Below are 19,884 nucleotides of genomic sequence, written 5' to 3'. Positions count from 1 at the left end.
CGCAAATATATATATATATATGTGATAAAATAAATTATATAAAAATATTCCCTACGTCCGACTAATTACTGAAAGTATTAAAGATTTGGCAACAGCACATGGACATAAGCGTGCTTAATTGAGTGAAATTTCGTTCATACCTAATTTTTTTAAACTAAAATTATCAATGAATGCATATTATCTCATTGAACTACAGGTATATAGAGGGTGATCATAGAAAAACTTAATGTCTTAATCAATACGATTGATCTACGAATCACCGTCTACTTTGAGGTTTTTTTATGATCACCCCTTATATGTTCCCATTCGGTTCGGCATTATTCGGAAATCGATTGACAGCAAAGCGAACAAGAATAAACTGTCAAAAGCTTGAAGATAACCTTTTGAAAACTGTTTTATTTATATCACAAATTTATCAGAAAAATTGTCAGTAAATGAGTAATTAAGAACAAAGTAAATACCTCATACGCTGGCAGTGTTATGAATCTATATTTGCACAACACACTTTAATTGCTTTGGCTGTTTTTGTAGAAGTAACCAAGGTAGGAAATGATCATAAAACATATTTTTCTTTTCTTTATATCAGTGTATAACGGCAATGAAAACAAAAAAAAGTCACTCCTTTTAGAATGTTTTCCAATGGAATTAGTTGCAATTTACCCTTTAGTTGTATGAGTGTGGCAAGGGACTCTGGTTCGGATGAGCTGCTGCCAGCACAAATGTCTCGAGAACCAGTCCTGTTGAATGTGTATGATATGTACAAAATAAATGAATATACATCTAATATAGGTCTAGGAGTGTTTCATTCGGGTAAGTGTGTAGAATTATTAATTTTAATATTGTCATATTATGTATAGGTATATAATTTCGAGGGGAGTTTAAAAAGAAACTGCAATAACACCTTATTCATATTTTACTCGATCTCTACCGCTAACTAAGTCTATTAAACTTGATAAGCTTGTTTAGGGTAAAATTATTAACATGCTGTCAACTTTAATGGCAAATTTTGAATGAACTGATGAAATAGGACACCTGAGCAAGCACCTGATTTCTGTGGGAACTGATTTGAAGTTAACAACTAATAATTTGATTTCAATAGGTACTGCTGAATTTATCTGTAAGTGGGCTGTTTAAGTGAAAAAATATTAATGTGCTGCCAACTTTAACTGCATGTTAATTTTTACAAAAATGTTAAAGTAGAGTACAGATATTTGCCACCTTCTGCATTTCTGTGACAAGTAATGTGAAATTGTAGTGCAGTATAAATAAATAACAGGTTTAATACAAAATAAACTGTTTTTTCCAATCAGAGTTGCCAGTGCAGATATATCACAACATAGTTTTTACCGTTGATAATTTCTCAAAAATCGAGCTTATGACCTAGAAAGTAGTTTTTCTTTATCTAGTCATGAAATAGGGTTTTCTTATGAAAACAGTCAAAATTGGATATTCCTGTATAGAACGTCCAGAATTCTTTGTTTTTAACAGATATCTTCTTATTAATGACAATAGAATGATGCAGTTTTCATTAAATTAGCTTCTTTTTTGTGCAGTAAACATAGTATAAACTGATTTTTCATGCTTCTCTTAGATTTCATTATTTTGGATGATTTTTAAATTATACTCTTTTAGAACTTTGTTGTCTTTGCAGTTTTCAGAAAGGTAAAAATGACATGCAAAATATTTAGTGATATAAAATACAGTGGCAACGCTTTTTTTCCTTACATATAATAGAGAAATTTAGTTAATTATTGACGCCTTAACAAGTAATTGGTTTTGCACAATTCAAGAGGTAACAATTAAAAAAACGTGTAATATTTACAAAAAACAATTTTTCCAAAAATTTGGTTCAATCGTTTTTTGATAAGATCTTCAGATATTTCATTCATTCGTAGATTTCAGAGAACATGCTACGACATATATACTTCTGTTTAGTCAAAATTGTCAAATAGCACAAGCCAAAGTGGTATATGGTCGGTTGCCAGTGAAAAAATGTATTGCCATTAATAAGATCTGAGAACAGGATGGGTCTGAGTATTGAACCTTGCGGATTTTCATTGAGTACATAATATTAAGATGATAGCCCCAGTGGAATCTCAATACAGCATATAGAAAATTTGTACTGCATAAAAGTATCACTTGTTTAACATATGTAACCCTTACAGAGTCCAAATTGTTTACTTTAAAATAGATTACGTTTTTTAAAAGAGGTGCTTATCTTTTCAGTACAATTTATAGACCATAGATTTATAGCTAGAGAGGTAACATATAAAAAACATATTTTGATTTAATAGGTGTAGAAATTTACAATACAGAGTTTGCCTACGGAGGCCATCAATACCCTTTTACCGGAATATTTGAAATAAATCCTAGGGATGAGAAAGAATTGGGGGAGCAATTCAGATTTAGGTAAGTCCAAATTTTCATCCCCATTTATGCTTTTATTGGTGCATTTTTTAACTCCATATGGTATTACTTTCGGCGAAGCTGTTTATGTTTTAATGCCTTTTAACGTAAAAACATGTTGCCTCTTGTGAAGCTCATTCAAGAAATACCGTTTTGGGAATGTGACATTTTCAATTATTTATTCATGAAGATTAGAGATATTTAGAAATATGATAATTAAGCGCCATAAATTTCTTTGTACTTTAGCAATAACTATAGGGAAGGTATAATAGGAGATAAAATGAATAGTAAAAAATTGTAAACACTTATCCTGCGGTTTGAAAAGCTTACAAACAAATATACTTAAATACTATCTCAGTAATAGAAATATTATATGAAATGCCAGACCCCTATGTAATACAATTAAGTTGCTAATGATAATTCGTTTATCAACGTTTATCATGTTACATGTAGTAGCATGCGTAATTATTCAGTGACTAAAATGCTGTTTAAAGTTGTACAAACACTTAATTTATTCTTTTATTATATTATTCAAGGGTAAGATATGAAGGAGGGTGACAATTTTGCCAATTTTCATATTATTCTAATAAAAATACCTTATAAATCATTCAAAAAGTTGCAACTCCGTACTTTTTCTTTAAATCAAGACAATTAAAGCCATTTTTTCCTAATTTAGCCTAATTAACATTAAAATGTGCATCTTTTCCCTAATTTACCTTGTACCACGGTTTTTTCTTTTACGTTTTTTAATTAACTTTGTATTCACGTTTTAGGAGATTCCTTTGATGGTTATTGTAAAAGTAACGACCCTGTATATGTTAACATTTAATTTTCACGTTAATTCCCATAAGCAGTAATCAATACCGATCACTTGTAGACAAACTGTACACATCGGATATACAGACTTTACAGAAGAAGACGTTAAACGAATCGTAAATGAGTTAGGAAAAGAATTTCGCGGAGATAGATATCATTTGATGAATAATAACTGCAATCACTTCTCAGGGTCTATTACAAAGGTAAGGTGTTTTCGTGGCAGATCTTTTGCATTATTGCGAATACGTCTGAAATTGCCTCCACAGATATTATGTGGTCAGGAAATTCCTCCCTGGGTGAACCGTTTGGCCTACTTTAGTAGTTGGGTACCATTTCTGGAACGATGCCTACCCAAGGAATGGTTAACACCAATGGCGCTGCAGCATTCGTTAAGTTGTAGACAAGACTCCACTTGTTCAGAGGCCTCGACGCCCTATTAACTTTGCCAAAGAATAAAATAAATAATATTTTCCTTTGTCATTTTTATTGGTGAGTGGATTAATTATTGTTACTATCAATTAGAACACTTCCCAACTGTGGTTTGATAATTAAGAATGTGAATTGTTGCGGATCTCATTGTGCTTTTGCTTTGACTTTTTAATTTTATATTATTTGATTATTTTTATTTCAATCTTAATAAATAGTTTTTTTTTTAATTTACGAAGGAGTTTTAATTTCTTTATGTTTGGGATGGGCGCATTATTATTTGTGAAAAGTTCGTCAATTATTACTAAATAATTGCAGAATGTTTATGGACTATATTATTGAACTATTAAGTATCATTTTAATTATCCAGTAAACAGAAAAGACAGTAGACCGCCATGCAATGTATTCATTTATTGACTGTTTCTTTAGAGAAGGGATTATACATCTTGTTTGTGTTGGCGAAATAAGTATGATTTGTGTTAAAGTCTACTCACGATTGTAGTGCAAAAAAATATAATATTTTAAATTTTATAACGGGTTAAGTGTTAAATATTATAAATATTAAATTTTATCGTAGTCAGAAAATAAGGTACAAGTACCCTTTGTACTTCCCAGGGGTGATCTATATGTTATATTTGTAATTGTATTCAACTCATCACTTAACACCATCAAAGTTGTACTTTTCAGCAGAGTTATCATCCTCCGTCTACATTAATATGCGCAATCAATACAGAAATAACGCTACTTGGTCTCGTCAACAGGAATTATTGTCTTTAAATAATTAATATTCTCGTTTATGAAACAATTCTAGCAGTTTGCTGATAATTAGATTTCTTCCTGTATTTTATTTTTTGACTAGAGCGCAAACCACAATGTTCAAATGTTAATAGGGTTAATACTCATACGCAGGGTGTCTCATTAAGTAAATTACAAAATAATATCGGTGGAAGATAGCGCAGTAACTTTAGATTAGAAAATTGTAAAATATAGCGGGGTGCCCCAAAAGAAAACCTACTATATTTTAATGATGGATTTTACGGAAGATGCTGCATAAAAACATAGCACTGATTTCCTCTGAGTATAAACATGCTACAAAACAGATACAATAATACGAGGTGACAAAGTTTTAGATTTTTAAAAGATTTTATTTCGCATTTTCTACAGTCCCCCCATCGACCAGAGGTAAATACTTTGAAAACCGTTCAACCAACATCTCAACACATCACATTTTCAGTACCTGAAAAAATCTTTTAGTAATTTTGCCATGTTTTTTGTTTAATCCGATCGCTTTTCTGACGATTTGGAACTACTATAAATTTAATGTATTATTTAAAGTTCCCATCTCTTATAATAAAATTACTATAAGTTGTCTCAACGTAAGGAAACACCCATGCAGGGTGGTATTTTATTGGGGGCCAGACCCCCTTCTCTCACCTCCGACAATTTGCATTTTGCTACTGACCATAGACTCACCGTTTCCTGAAATTTGTTTTTCCTGTTCTATTTCGAAGCTTTGAGTTTTCTTAGGTGTTTTCATAGTGTTTTAATCGTTTTTCAGCTATTTCAGAAAATAACGAGAAAAGCATGAAACTTTTCTATTCATTTGAACTCGAGCCATAGTGCCAGACAAATCTCGCCAATTGGATACTTTTGCTATTTAATATATGTAGCAAACTATTACTAGTACGATTTTCAACACATAGTTGAAGTATAGGCGGTTTATTTTCCGGACACCCTGTATGTGTAAAGGAGAAGGAGCAAAATTTAGTAGGTATATATATACATATATATATATTTATTCATGCCGGGAAATGCCACTTGTTTAGCGAACCTATAAACACGAATGTTATCTCTTCCATTAACTCAACTTCCGGATTCTTGAATTTTTCGGGTTGAAAAAAGGGTATATTCATGGCTGATCAAACTCTTAAAAATAAATCTCATCCATCGCCCTTCGATTCTTCCTTTAGCACGGAAAGAACCTGCAGAAAACTGTGTATAAAGGATATTTTACATTATCAGTCGGATCAAATATTAAAAGATTATTGATATATAAATTGATGCGGTGCGTCAATTTGAATAAACAAAACAAGATGAATCTTACAATATTTTATCTGACTGATAATGGTTCTGCAATAATTTTTATGGGAAGTTAACAGGTTCGGCTAAAATAAATCTCAATAATGGCCAATGCACTTTTTTGGAATACCTGAAGAGGCCAGTAGTGAAAGTACCTATTAGACTAAGTTCAAAGCTCATATCAAGGTCGAGAGAAAAGTCAATCCTTTAAAACATTTTACCCCGTTGCTACCTTTGGATGGCCATATTTACGAACCTATAGAGTGAGTACTAGAACTATCGAAAGGTATTTTTACATTAAGTGACTCTTAATAAGCCACCCTATGGGGCAATTTCAATTGCGAGAGAACCGGCTGCTTCAGGTAGCACAAATTATTGCTAACGCCATTTTTTTCAATACATTACATCTTTTTTTCTCTTCTTTTGGGCGTAGTGCTTTGCAAAAACCGCGTTTTCTCGATAACTAACTGAAACAGCCCTTATCGCAATCTTTGACAAAGCCAAGAATGTTACGAAAAGCATCCTTTTTTTTTAAGAACAAGAAGGGCTGACCCTAAAAGTTACTTTTCTTCTCTTTCTTGGGCTTATATAAATCAATGTTTGATTAGAGATAGGATTAAAGTTATGTTAAGTCCAATGAATGGGTTTTGACCATAACGGGACGTTTGTTTAGAAGATGTAAGACCATAGGTTTATATTTTAAATCTATTTTCTAGATCGTAGTTTATTTCGCATCGCTGGCCTAGTAGGTTTTGTATTAAGTAGTTTTTATATTAACGTTAATTTGGGCACAATTTGATGGAAACCTGCCCCGCAAGGGTCAGACGATTTCATTCTGCCGTTTCATCCTACTACTCCATGGATATTTCCACGTGACATTTTATTACGTGTAGGTACAGGACCTTTCAAGTAGGATTGTATACCACTATCTTGGGCTACACCGTATGTATTCCAAAATTTGAAAATAGCCATTGTACGTATTGATTGCGTAGAATTTAAAAACGCTATTGCATGTTTTGCAAAAAACAATGCAATATTAAATTTCGTTACTTGTAATGGAACACCCCGTTTATCATTGATTTATGTAGGTCTCTTCGTGCTGACTTAAAAAATATAACGGTTTCGTGATCTTGTGCCCAATGGTTTTCACCCAGAGGCAGAGTGGTGCTAAGATAGTCTGAAACACGAACGCGTCTTGATTCTACAAGGTGATTCATTCGTATTTTATATTATTTTTATGAAACAAATCATTGGTTTGAGCAAAAAAGATTAGAGATGGAGTCACGGAACTTTGTATTTTTAAATTCACGAATTTACTTGTGTCAATACGTGAAATTGCTATTATCAATTTTTGTAATAAGTATGGAGTAAAGTCAAAAGAGTGGGGTATCCAGCCCAATTTGTTACGTAATGTATTCATACGTACGATTCGTATCAAAACATATGCCTGGTACTTCCAACTCTCATGGTGTACAGGTATCCACTGTAACTCCCATTTGGACGGGCTACCTTTTATTTAATTTCAAAGCCGTAGATGATTCGGCCATCTGAAGCTGATGGAGAAAAAAAAAGGATTTTATGGCCTAATGGTCTGAAACATGTTACATTCACTTTTTATTTGGAATCTTCAGTTTAGATCGGGTTCAGATAATCTGAACTACCCCGGTTGTTCGGGTTTACTTGACTCGTTCATCATCAAAGTTCCAATGCTGAGAGCGTTTGGGCTTTGACAGTATTAGGAAAGGTCGGTTGTCGCGCTTTTGAGTCAACTTTTTGGCCCGATTATAATGAAGACTCTTATTGGCGTATTTGACAAATCATTGGATTTATGAGCGGGCGGATTTTTCTGAATTTAATCCCATAAATAATAAATTGACAAATCCTCCCAGAAAACAAACTTCAGACACAAAAATCCGAATGTTAAAATATAGATCACTACGTCCACGTTTGAGAACGATCGATGATAAAATCTGACCTGGCTTGCAAATAACTTATATCTCAGGATATCAAACCCATTCCAATTATTATCCACTATCTGCAACGTGCCAGTAAATAATAATAGGTTCAAACCATTTTTTAAGGTTTGATTTTAATGAAATTCGCTTGACACTAATCCCTCAATACAGCTAAACTTTAGTCCTTTTACTACCTGATATTTTGGTTGATAATTATACTTTGTGTTTTTTCACGTAAAAGAGATTTTTTACTGGAGCTACATGTTTTCTGGTATGTTGTAATGTGCCAACAACTATCTACGTATAGGAGTTACAGTCTACAAATATTTAACATTACCAAACGTTTTTATAGGGATCATATACAGACGATGAAAAACAGTGAAAAAATCTGCCAATTTGATCATCTTTCCTGCTTTATGGCCTAAATTAAGACTTTAGATTTCCCAATAAACTTTTTGCTTGCACATTTCCTAATTTGGGAAGAGGGAACGATAATGTTTTCTGCTGTTTTAGATAGTATGCGAGCATATCCGTGAATATCAGATGACTTTACATCATCCCCAGGAAATGAATTCCTACCAAATTCCAAAATTTATTACTTTAATTCTTTATATTTTTAATAATTTTAGTAATAATAAGTAAAATAACAGTTATTATACCCCATTTAAAGAATTTTCAACAAGAAATAAATTGCTAAAATCTACAATTGTTATTTTGAAACAATAGATCCTTTGACACAATCTCTTTAAATCTCAAATTAAGTTCAAAATTCCCTTGCAATAAAAAAACAGTGTGATTTAAACGAGAGAAAATGCATTAATTTTCTTCAGTAATTTATGACTTCTTATTTTCAGATTCACCAAAATGACAGGAATTTTTTTTACAGTTGACCACAATTGGTTACTGCAAATCAAAATCTATTTTCAAAGGCAATAATTACTATGGTTCTTTGTCAATTGCTTTGAATGGTGGTTTCATATGAATTATCATTCAATTATTATACTTTTTCTATTTTAATAATAACGAGAATGAAACTATTGGTTCCACACCAGCAAGTAAAAAAGTCTTCTTCTAAATGTTTTTTTGGGATCTAGTGTTATATTACAAAATCCCGCTCGTTTGTCGCACAAAATACTACTAGCTGCACAAAACAATAGAGTTCCTAACTAAAAAGAAAGTAATTTCTTTAAAAAGCGCACATAATGTGAGAACGGCTAAAGACGAGCATATGTCCTCTCCAGTTATTAAATAGATCCCGTTAGTTTGATAAATTCGATTTTGCCGATTTTTCGTATATATCTTGACTACGTGTTAAACGGAGGTGGATAGATGAAAAATAAAAATTTTAAGGCTAACGAGATATTTACATTTAATGCGTTGACATGCTACACATTCATTTTGGAATCATAAAGAACCTAAAAATATAGAATAAAAATGGGTTTCTTCTAAAATGTTTAAAACTTTCAGGAATCAATAAGAGCCGGCCACTATGTGTCACTTACATACGATTATGTATATGACACACAAGTATATGATTTCCTCTTCTACCGTCTAAATATACACAAAATTTTTTATTAAAAATACTAATTTTTTTAAAAAGTTAAGTAGGAGTTGACCGTTTCACACAATATTCAATTTTTTGGGGATACATAGACGAATTCCACTAAAAAAGTGTTTAGATACTTTTTTAGAACTTGGAAACGTAAAGAATTGATAACATATTAACAAATTTGAAACTTTTTATTTCAATTATTTTATCAAACTAAAAACGCCAATACCAGATACATGCCGTCTCTAAACCCTCCTTAAAAAGGGCAATCACTGCAAGTACCTTTCACAAATGTTCATATATTTTGCCTGTTATCCTTGCAATATGAAATCACCAACCTTTTTGCCACCTATTTAGCACAGGTAATTTTATACGTTTGTGATAACAAAAACCCGTCACATGTAAGATTATAAGCTGTAATGTACTATGTGTTTGCAAAGAATTAATTCGCTCTGCATTCAAACGGTTTATTTATATTTTGTATGAAATATTTGTAAATAAAAGTATCACACAGTGTTCAGTTTGTTTTCTTAAATTTATTTGTAGGTTCCAGTAGGTGTAAGCAATAATTTAAAACAACTATTTCGGACAGAAAAAGAAATTTATTCCACAATTAAATATAAACAAAAATAAGTAACTTAATGATCAATTAACTTGGCGTAAGTCTCACGAAGATGAATTAAACGTTTGAAAGATTCCATAACATTCTGCTTCAATTCTTCAACGGATTTTTTCTTCCCTTGCAACATAACGTTCATATTTCCCTGAAATAAATGGTTTGAAGTACAGAAAACATGTTAATACATTTCTTAATTGATTTTCATTGAAATATCTTTGAAATAGTCGAACTTTTTAAATAAAATTTGTTTTGCGAAATATTGAAAATGATTCATTACCGCCGGGAACGCACCGTTTGCATCCTTCGGATTTTTTTTTTCATCACAGAGAACCCAAAATTAGAAAATAATTGTTGGAATACAAAGGTCAATGGGAAACACTCGATTAAAATGTTTTCAAATGAAATGCATTTTTGGTTATATCAAAAGCATTTACACTATTACTGAATAAAATTGAACTTCGTCTTACGCTTTTAATATAGGTTTTAAATGCTTGAAATAGATTTGATAGTAAATTTTTTTACGAAAATTTCCTGCTTTTCAAAAATCTATTTTACAACCATCAAACGAGCTTACCTCTATATTTTTTATATCCTGTATTATCTGGTTATGCGTCTCCAGACAAAAGGCAACATAATATTTAGAGTTTTTATCAAACTTCTCCAAAAGGTTCTGGTGCCTAAAAGATGTGTGAAATTTCCAACTTAAATTCCGATTTACCAATCAATATGTCCATTATACGTACGTTAATTTTAACTCATCAATAATTTCCTTTTGTTTGCGGATTTCAGCTTCTTTATTTTGAACTGAAACTTCAAGTTTTTCTTTGTGATTTTTCTTACACTCTTCAAGATCGACAAGTAATAGCTTATTTTTTGCCTTTATTGATTCGATTTCCGCTTTTTGGGCATTCAGTTTTTGACGTAACAAATTCGTTGAATTGCTTCTTTCTTGAAGAGATTTTTTGTCTTGTCGCAGCAGTTCGAGAACGTCTCGACCCTCTCGGAATTCCTTAAGCAATTTTTCAAGCAAAACGACATTTTTCTTGTGGTTTGTTTCGATTTCCTGTAACAACGTAACTATATTTCCATACTTATTTCAGTATCATTTATTTACCGCCAAAAATTGTTTAGATACAAAACCCTTCTCCCTAAGTCGCAAGACTTTAAGTTCCGGCAAGAAACATTTTGTAATTGCCATATTCCAATTATCCACTTGTTTTTCGACCTAAAATATCGCACCGTTTCCCACCGTTCACGTTAAAATATCTGCATTTGCACTTATGTACCTTTATATGCAGATTTCCTAGATGTATATCCAAATCATTTCGAACCGATGTATATTCTTTCTGTGATTGTTCCTTTCGTTTGATTATTCTTTCTTGTTCCTTAATTTTATTCAATAGGTTGATTTTGTCATTTGACTAAAACACAATTTTACTTAGAAATATCAGTTTTTAATAGGATGATTTGTGACTGTTTGTTGGTTGAAAATTTCTTTGTTTCTTTCTATTGGGAGATAAAATTTAAAAAAAGCACTTTTTCCATTGAGTTTCTCCATTATTATACAGTTAATCTCCAAAAATTTGAATTTAATATAATTATATTAGGTAAAGTGTTTGGATTATGATCACATTTCCTAGACTAGTATGATTACGATTATGCTTCCAAAGTTAAATTTCCTTCTAACAGGACACATTGAAAACTTTTCTAATTTGAACAGAAATACTTTTTTTCTGTTCTTTGTCTCTAGATTTCCTTTCCAATTATATATGACAAGTTAATATTTAAAAAAATAATAATAGAAAAACAAAGAGTTTCTATTAAAAATTAAAAATTTGATTGCGGTTAAACCGGAAATGAATGTCGTTAACATCTCAACTCTAACCCGTTTAAAATTAGATTTCTCAGATTGATATGAAAACGGGAGCTAATTTAGTTTTTATCAAACTTACCTTAAACTTTTGTTTAGCAATACAATCCTGTAAATCATTGATTGACATACTTAGTCCCTCCTTCGTTTTAATGCATGCAATGTACATATTCTGCAATTGCTGTAGTTCCTTCTTAATTTCCAACTCATTATTACCTTTATTTTCCTACAGCATATGTATGAAGTGTTAATAATTCGATAAATCTTACTTAACCACACCTTATATTTTTCAATAACACCCTGTCTCTCTGCATTTTGAGTTCCAATCTTTGCATTTTCGGCCAAGGTATCTTCTAGTAAAGCGTTGACTTCATCTAATTTAGCTTTTTGCTCTTTGAATGACATGCTCACCTTTTTAATCAAGTCACAATCACAGCCAGTTATGTCAATAATGTTTGCGTAAAATTCTTTCTCTTCTTGAAGCAATAAATCTTTAGAACCTTCTGACTAAAATTAAGAGAATTACGCCACGATAATATTGTAAATGAATAAAAAGGTGCACATGAAAAGAAGTGAAACCAATCAATTCCCAACTTACCGAGCGAGCAATGATACTACTATACTTATTAAAGAAATCTATCAAGGCATAACGCATATTCAAGGCAATTTTCTCTGATGGCTCCAACTGCATCATGAATGCCTCATGTTCTTGAGTCAGTTCCGCGCGACCAATAAGCCAAAATATTATGGCCACAAAATGGGGCCACCCATGGGTAGTATTCACTAATAAACAATTATGTTACTGAGTCTTGAAAATTAAGTTTGGTCAATATTTCAATGATAGTTAAGGATTTCTTCCCAATTTACAAATTTCAATTACTCAAACTAGGAATACGAATCAGTTAAGAAAACTCAATCATACCCGTTTTGAGTGTAGATGCAGTCAATTGAGCTGGATATTTCAATAATCTAAGCGTATTCAGCATTACTTCCGCGCAATTTTGTACATTAATTGGGGGCGTTTTAATGATCCTATCCAATAATTTGGAAACCAGTTCTACGAAAGTACCCATGGTTGGCGGTTTTATTTTGCCGGCTAGCTCTGGATTAAATAGTCCACTGGTAAGTATAAATTCTTGAATCTGGAAAGGGCCAATAGAAGAAATAATTATCTATGTATCTATTTTGTTGTTGTATTTAGCTTACTTTGGAAAACTGATTGGCAACCCATTTTTTATCATTAGTGAATATGACTTTTTCACCTGGGGATTTGCATGTATTAGTTGACGTCTGAAAGCATAACATGACATTCTTATAAATACGGCCTTGAATGCCACTAGGGTTTACTAAATTACAAATCAACTTTGTTATTTTAAATGAAATACCCTGTAAAATGTTGCATATGCATTTCAAATTTGAAGTAACTACAAGATAAATATGCAGTGGTCATGCCGATGTTAGATAATATGTTGGATAATAAAAATTGCCCAGGTATTGCAAGAGTCCCTCAAGATGTTGCAGCACTGTCATTGGAATATATTGGAACTAGTTAGCCCATTGCATTGCATGTTAAGCTTTTACATCATCATTATGATAACATAAAAACAGCTGAATCATGACCAATACTGTCCAGGGCAGACATTTGTGATGATTCTTGAAGATAATTTAATTTTTGAATTTAACATAAAAAAAAGAACTCATTGCTTTAATTTGAAAAACAAGACAGCCCACCCATCATGGGAATATTGTTGAAAGTTGCCTATTTCAAAATTTCAAAACCTTTGATGACAAACCCATGACAAGAGCTCAGACATGAGTAAATGTTAAGCAGGATAACATTACCAGGTTTGTTAATTATGCATATACCTGGCTTCCTATCACACATTTAGATGTTAAACTAAAAACAATTGAAAATTTCAGCATTAGCAGGCAATTAATGATAATTTTTTTTATAAGTTAAACAAACATGTCAATAGTTAGTTCATAGAAAAATGAATTTAACTTACCCTGGAACCAAAACTGCTTAGTGACATACTTCTTTTTTTAGAACCTGTACTGTATGATGGGGTAACAGAAGGTGTCCATAATACTCGAGAAACTTTCTGATTTGAATACTTCCTATCACTGCCCCAATTTGGGACTTTTAGCTGTCCCATAGGTGTCATGAGACCGTCCGCACTTGGTTCTCGACTGTTACTATAAAACCTCAATTTTTAGTTGTCAATCACTAAGTACTATAAAGTAGTAATAAATGAGTAGCTATAAGTTGTTTACACAATCATATTATGATTTTTTAGTATATAAGTAAGAGGCAAAAACTTAATTTAATATCCTAAAACTGAAGTTCTTTACATAATAATGTTTCAGGGCCCCATCACATGTTATTAGATAGGATGAGAAACATTCAAAGTGATTTATTTGATAGAGCATAATGTCAGACATATTTTATGGAGTAAAAGTTTTACAAAATATATCAAAATATAAAATAGTAAAGAGTTTAGTTCATATTATGCTTGATTCTAAGATCCAGAACATCAAAGTATGGAGAGAATTTTGGAGATACTTCATCTCTTTAGGATCAATTCGAATTAGAACCACACAGCTTTGGATAACAATGCTAAAATCCTAATTATACTCCAAACTGACAATCCAGTGATAGTGACAAAATCTTTAGTGATGGTAAGTATATCAAATAACACATAAGTGTTGAAAGTTGTTATTATTTTAATATCTACACAGGTCCAAAGCACCAGGTACAAGCATCAGTATATCAAAAACATTAACAGCTATAAATAAAACAAACTTTGGGAGTTTAACATCTTGTATTTTCATAACGCAACTTTGAATCACATAAAGTTAAACAGACTGTGTTTCTTATTTTTATGAGTTCTATCGTCTGTTAAAGTTTTCCGAATAATATTGTGATAATCTATGCAGAAATTATTTGAAAAAATGACATTAAACTTATAGTTACTTACCGAGAAACTGATCTTATCCGTTCCCTGCCCCTGGATTCAACATTTCTATTTTGCAGACATTCAAGTTGAGGAATACTTGAAGATGATCGCGATTTTCTCATGATTTCATTAAATTTGTTAACAATTTTAAAAATTATGAACAAAAATTCCGTTGGCTTTTTGACATTTGACAATCTAAAGACATAAGTAAATATTTCGGTTTTGTCATAGGGCCTTTCCAATTGACACCATACTTGAAAAGGTGATTAGTGCAGATAAAAAAAACACTGGGGAGTTCGGGAACTCGCATTAAGGGTGCTATTCTATGTTATGTACATGTATAGCGAAAAATACTTATTAGTGGAACCCATCAACAAGAAAATAAATTTGAAACTACTCAAGTGAGAGCGCTATATTTTAGCAAGAGGTTCTTATTGCTTTCTTATAATCGAGTATAACATATTCCGTACATAGAAGCAACCTACACTAGTAGTACTAAATACTTCACATCTACTATGACAAGATTGACAATTGACACCTAACCTCCAACCTCCATTATTCAAATAAAATGCAAATAAATATAAAATTAATTAAATCAAGCTACCGAACAAAGAACGTTGACGTTCAAATCTAACAAGATTTCAGAAATATAATCTACGCTGCCAAGCAATAGAAATGGCTTTAAGTATATTTTTGGGTATATGGAGTGAAGAAAAACTCAGTAGAGTTAGAGTGGACGACTTGGATTTTGATGCAAAAGTGGAGGCCCTGATGCCCTATGTCACCATGGAGCTGGGAGCAGACGCTTCAAATGCTGTTGGTAAGAAAATTTGTAACGGTGCTAAAATAAAAATAGAATGAAAAAAATTTTAAAATGATTTTTTTTAGGATGTCCGGAACCATTGGAAATTTTTGTAATATCAAAATTTTATTTGATTTGAGAGCTAATTGTGCAACTGTACTACAATTTAACTAACAGTTTATCTTTCATGGTTTTGAAGATTCTAATGGTCACCTTGAATTTGGGACACACTGTACAGTATCAATTTATATTTAAAATTCCACTTCTATGAGGATATATCATCTCATAAATTAGCATAAACATGGCAATCATGTGATATGTGTTATTTTTATGTATTTTCCTTAAAAATTTAAAAAAATACACAAAACATACTTATCATTCTTCTGCTGATCTAATTTTTTTTTATTGTTATCTCAATTATATAAATAAATAACATTGCAACAAAAAATTAGAAATTTTTTTATTTTGATTATTTGTATATAATTCAATGAATCACAATTTCTTTTATTTCCAGAGCTGACGTTCTGTGGGCACCTTCTACAAGCCTCTAAGCCACTCACAAGTTATGGAGTAACTTCAGGTGTAACTATCCATGTAACTGAAAGTGTGGTCCAGCGCCAGCCTAGCAAACCTGAACTCCCCAAAATTACTGAATCCACTATTCAGGAGTTTGTTAGCAATTATAGGAGCTTTAAGTTATCTCCTTCTTTCAGAACCACTTTACATGTAAGGTTTTTAATTTGGAAGAAAGATTAAAGAATTTTAGTTTGTATTGTCTTAGCGCTTGGAGACTTCTGAAGACTTAGATAAAGTCATTGCTGCAGTGCCAGGGCTTCGATCCGATCCAATTGCGATTGCGTTTGTGTCAAAACCTGATCTTCTTAGCCAATTGGAAGATCCCAAAGAATGTTGGGCAGTAAGTTCGTTGCCTATGAATTAATGGAAAATTAGTACCAAAATTTAAGACTTGGAATATGTTTCTAATAGATTGCAGAAAAGAATCCTTTGATACTATCCGCCGCTCGATATATAATTACGGAGTTTCATAAAAGTACAGTCGCCGGCGCTAGTTCAGCTCTTCAAACACCGCCCCCATCTGGGCATTCATATTCGTTGGATGCGCTTTCCGATGATGATGAAGAGATGGAGGGAGACGGGCCTTCATCGGGAGCTATCACGGCTGCTCAGCTGGCAGATGCATTAGCAGCAGCTTCAGCTGCACCTGTCTCTAGGATTACTACTGAAATGTTGCAGCAGGCATTGACTCCTGCCAGCAATAGCTCAAGGTAATGTAGGGTTCTCATTTTGACCTTATCACTTTATTTTTTATTCAGTTGTTTAGTATCGAAAGCCCCTTTGTTCTTCGCACACGCTGTTATAAGTTTTGAAATAAAGACAAGGCATAATTTTAGATCTATTTTTATAATAGGATGGTAGCTTACTTAAAACATAAATTGGGACATCTGACGGGTTGTAACACCAATGGACTTAACACAAGTTTACTTTCAAACTCGGTTTATCGCGACAAATTTAATGAATAAATATACTTTCAAGGTAAACTTTGTTTTAAATTTACTCCTGCTAGCGTCTATTATTCTTAACAATTCCTCCGATTATATCTCTGGAAAAAGTATTTTACAGTTAACGGAACTTTTAAATTATGTACTTAATACTTCTGTAAACGTTAAAATTGAGTCAACATGCAGTAATATCGACGAAATGCCTTGTCAGCGTTAATACTAATTATAATCGGCATGTATGAAAACATCAGATAAATTGACACCAAACAGACAATATACAGGGGGATTCGTGGTCCATGATAGGTCAGATATTTACTGAAAACGGTACACATAACTTAAACTATTTTCGTAAATGACGTTGCAATGTGATGTTCCCGGTTATATAGTTTTTCTTGTTGCACCACAGTTAACTATTGAACTCTGTTATTATTTTCAATTACCCACTTAATCGAATAGAATCAATAGCTATTTTATTATTTACGATTTTGTAATTCAGATCTATATAGTGCCATCAACGGCTTCTACCCCGTATGGCGTGATCGAAATTTCAATCTAAGGAACCGCAGTATATAAAAGAGTCAGTTAAATTGGAGCAATGTTACGCAATTAGCCACCGAATAAAATGCGCCTTGGAGAACAAGAATGTTTTATTGCAGAGGTATCTAAACAAAAATTGGAAATTTACAGAATCGTTTTTATTTCTTTTCGCCTGTATTGGATAAAATGTTTTTAAAATGACACTTTGCTATTGGTAATTATTTTATTATTCACTGTATGTAAATCTCGTTAACGGTATACCTAGACGTGAACTAGGGAAAACCTCACTGGTTTAACGTTTTCACATAATGTGTATAATTTTAGGTTAAGAATAAAGTACTGTGTGTAAATGTAACCATTAATTCTTCATCAATCAACGTCGGTAATGCCAACTTTTAGGGACTCAAAAGATCAAGATTCTCCTTAGATATGAAACGTGATATAGTCATAATGTTTTCTTATTCTTTCATACCGGTACTACCCATTTATATGATTTATTGTGTAATTAAACGCAGTAAGGAATTTAGATTGGTGATCTACAAATTACAGAATGGTTCTCTCGGATGGTTTCAGGTCTTTTTTCTCCTATCTTCGCAATTTATATACACAGATCGGAAGAATTCGGAGTCACGCTAGTATTTACCTATGACGTGAACATATGTAATGTAACGTTTCTCTGTAAGAGGTAAATGTTATGGCGATCTTAATGAGCAAGCGGATAATCAAGAATAACGTTTACGTTTATGGTTTCTCTGTGACTTAAAGTGTCTATTATTGGCTTTATAACGATAACTAAATATTTCATAGAAATGGAATTTCTTGCACGAATTTAACTGTTTTATTTTATGCTCAAATATGAATAAAAACTATGAAACTATTGCAATACGGGTGTTTGAAAATTCTTCTGCTCGTGGATATTGTACGATGATTTCTAATATATTTTTGTTCACATTCTCCACGTAGGTATACCTCACAATTACGCCAAATGAGGGAGCTTGGTCTGAACGATGAAGGAAGAAATCTAAGGGCTTTAACAGCTGCGGCAGGCGATGTTCAAGCTGCCATTGATCTAGTTTTTAGTGGAGCTTTAGATGACTAAAGAGTTGTCACTTTTCAAAATGTATATGTAATTTAATATATTATTCCTTTTGTTTTTTGTCTATGTTAAAGAGAAAGGGCAAAATATATCATGTTTATATACTAACGATAACAATTGTATAAAAAAATTTCAAATAGTCAAATTGGTATGTACATATTTATCTAAGTAAATAAATTCGTGGTTATTGTAGATACTGTGTTTTAATTACACTAGATATGACCATTGTGTATACTATATTCTATTCAGTAAAGGTTAATATAGTGCCTATTCGTGGACATTTCCCTGTACAATACAAGCGTAGATAGCAAATTTCTACTTTCTATTGCTACTACAGTTTGGTAAAAGCAAGTCTATAACTTTCCTATAAATTTAACACATTTTTGAAAATGTCCAATAGTATACAAGGACATTGTTGTAACAACGATTTAACTAATTAATTGTTGACTATCTTTGACGCTCAGAGTGATCTTTAAAAAAGTGTCAGTGTGGAAGTTCAGTGTTGTCGATTTTAACCAGGCATTCTTGGTGCGTTTACTGGTTTCAACGAGTTTTTGTAGCTACATATTTGAACATAAACTTGAGTAATGAATCGAATAACTATTTTCTTAAATACCGCATATTCGGCGCCCCCTAATGAAAGGAACTCTGATATTTGACAGAGCTATATAGCAGTGAAATGTACTTCCAAGTCACTGTAAGTCTGTTGTATTATTTTCTTGCTTGTGTGTATTTTCCTTACATGCAAACAATATTTTAACCGCAAATATGCGCTGGACACGTACCGAACTTATTATATGCATATACATATATGCTATTCTAATTCGAAAAAAAACACATGCACACAAATTACCATATTTATTTTTCATTACAGTATACATGTAAGTTGAGTTAACAATGCCCGTTCTAGATTTCGGTTACAACTTCTAATTTATTCATTTTACTGGGGGAATCTGATATCGTCACTTGTTCAAGTTTCAGATACGAATATCAAAATTCTTCACACACCGATCTTCCACTAGGCGGAAGGCGCGTTTTTGTGATTTACTAGAATTAATTTTTTTACTCTTATACTGGAAATAAAGAATGATAATGTAAGAATAATTTACAACAGAAATCCAGCATTGCCTGGTAAATGTGTGTGCACAACAATACATAAAAATACTCAGCAGTTAGAGATTATCGCGTATGGTTTCAAGAGATATATTCATGACAACTACGTCATATTTTGTGTGTGGCCTAAAGGATACTT

At 32.1% G+C, this 19,884-nt stretch overlaps 3 protein-coding genes across 4 annotated transcripts; 2 read left to right on the top strand and 1 right to left on the bottom strand.

Annotated features, from left to right (window-relative positions):
• Positions 1 to 284: 284 nt before the first annotated feature.
• LOC136346816 (deubiquitinase DESI2) lies at positions 285 to 3,882 on the top strand. Of its 2 annotated transcripts, none has more exons than XM_066296265.1 (5): positions 285 to 542; positions 616 to 810; positions 2,295 to 2,409; positions 3,284 to 3,425; positions 3,489 to 3,882. In XM_066296265.1, the coding sequence occupies exons 2-5, from the start codon at positions 630 to 632 to the stop codon at positions 3,660 to 3,662; spliced, it is 612 nt and encodes a 203-aa protein (XP_066152362.1). In that variant the 5' UTR covers positions 285 to 542; positions 616 to 629; the 3' UTR covers positions 3,663 to 3,882. The 2 variants fall into 2 exon arrangements, with proteins under 2 accessions (XP_066152362.1, XP_066152361.1); XM_066296264.1 differs by having other exon boundaries at positions 297 to 542; positions 629 to 810.
• Positions 3,883 to 9,813: 5,931 nt separating this feature from the next.
• Positions 9,814 to 14,884, bottom strand: LOC136346815 (putative autophagy-related protein 11). The gene is made up of 12 exons (XM_066296263.1): positions 14,699 to 14,884; positions 13,727 to 13,916; positions 12,927 to 13,010; positions 12,643 to 12,862; positions 12,319 to 12,503; positions 12,000 to 12,227; positions 11,803 to 11,946; positions 11,137 to 11,271; positions 10,965 to 11,075; positions 10,594 to 10,913; positions 10,425 to 10,527; positions 9,814 to 9,995 (listed from the first exon to the last, which is right to left on the bottom strand). Exons 1-12 carry the CDS (start codon positions 14,797 to 14,799, stop codon positions 9,870 to 9,872), a joined length of 1,947 nt encoding a protein of 648 aa, XP_066152360.1. The 5' UTR covers positions 14,800 to 14,884; the 3' UTR covers positions 9,814 to 9,869.
• A 326-nt stretch (positions 14,885 to 15,210) lies between these two features.
• Positions 15,211 to 18,824, top strand: LOC136346695 (ubiquitin-like protein 7). The gene is made up of 5 exons (XM_066296050.1): positions 15,211 to 15,497; positions 15,994 to 16,205; positions 16,261 to 16,395; positions 16,467 to 16,765; positions 18,500 to 18,824. Exons 1-5 carry the CDS (start codon positions 15,353 to 15,355, stop codon positions 18,633 to 18,635), a joined length of 927 nt encoding a protein of 308 aa, XP_066152147.1. The 5' UTR covers positions 15,211 to 15,352; the 3' UTR covers positions 18,636 to 18,824.
• The last annotated feature ends 1,060 nt before the right edge of the window (positions 18,825 to 19,884 follow it).

Source organism: Euwallacea fornicatus, chromosome 24, assembly GCF_040115645.1.
Source record: "Euwallacea fornicatus isolate EFF26 chromosome 24, ASM4011564v1, whole genome shotgun sequence".
NCBI lineage: Eukaryota > Metazoa > Arthropoda > Insecta > Coleoptera > Curculionidae > Euwallacea > Euwallacea fornicatus.
Note: the sequence above shows the minus strand (reverse complement) of the source record. Positions and strands in the feature narration are given on the sequence as shown.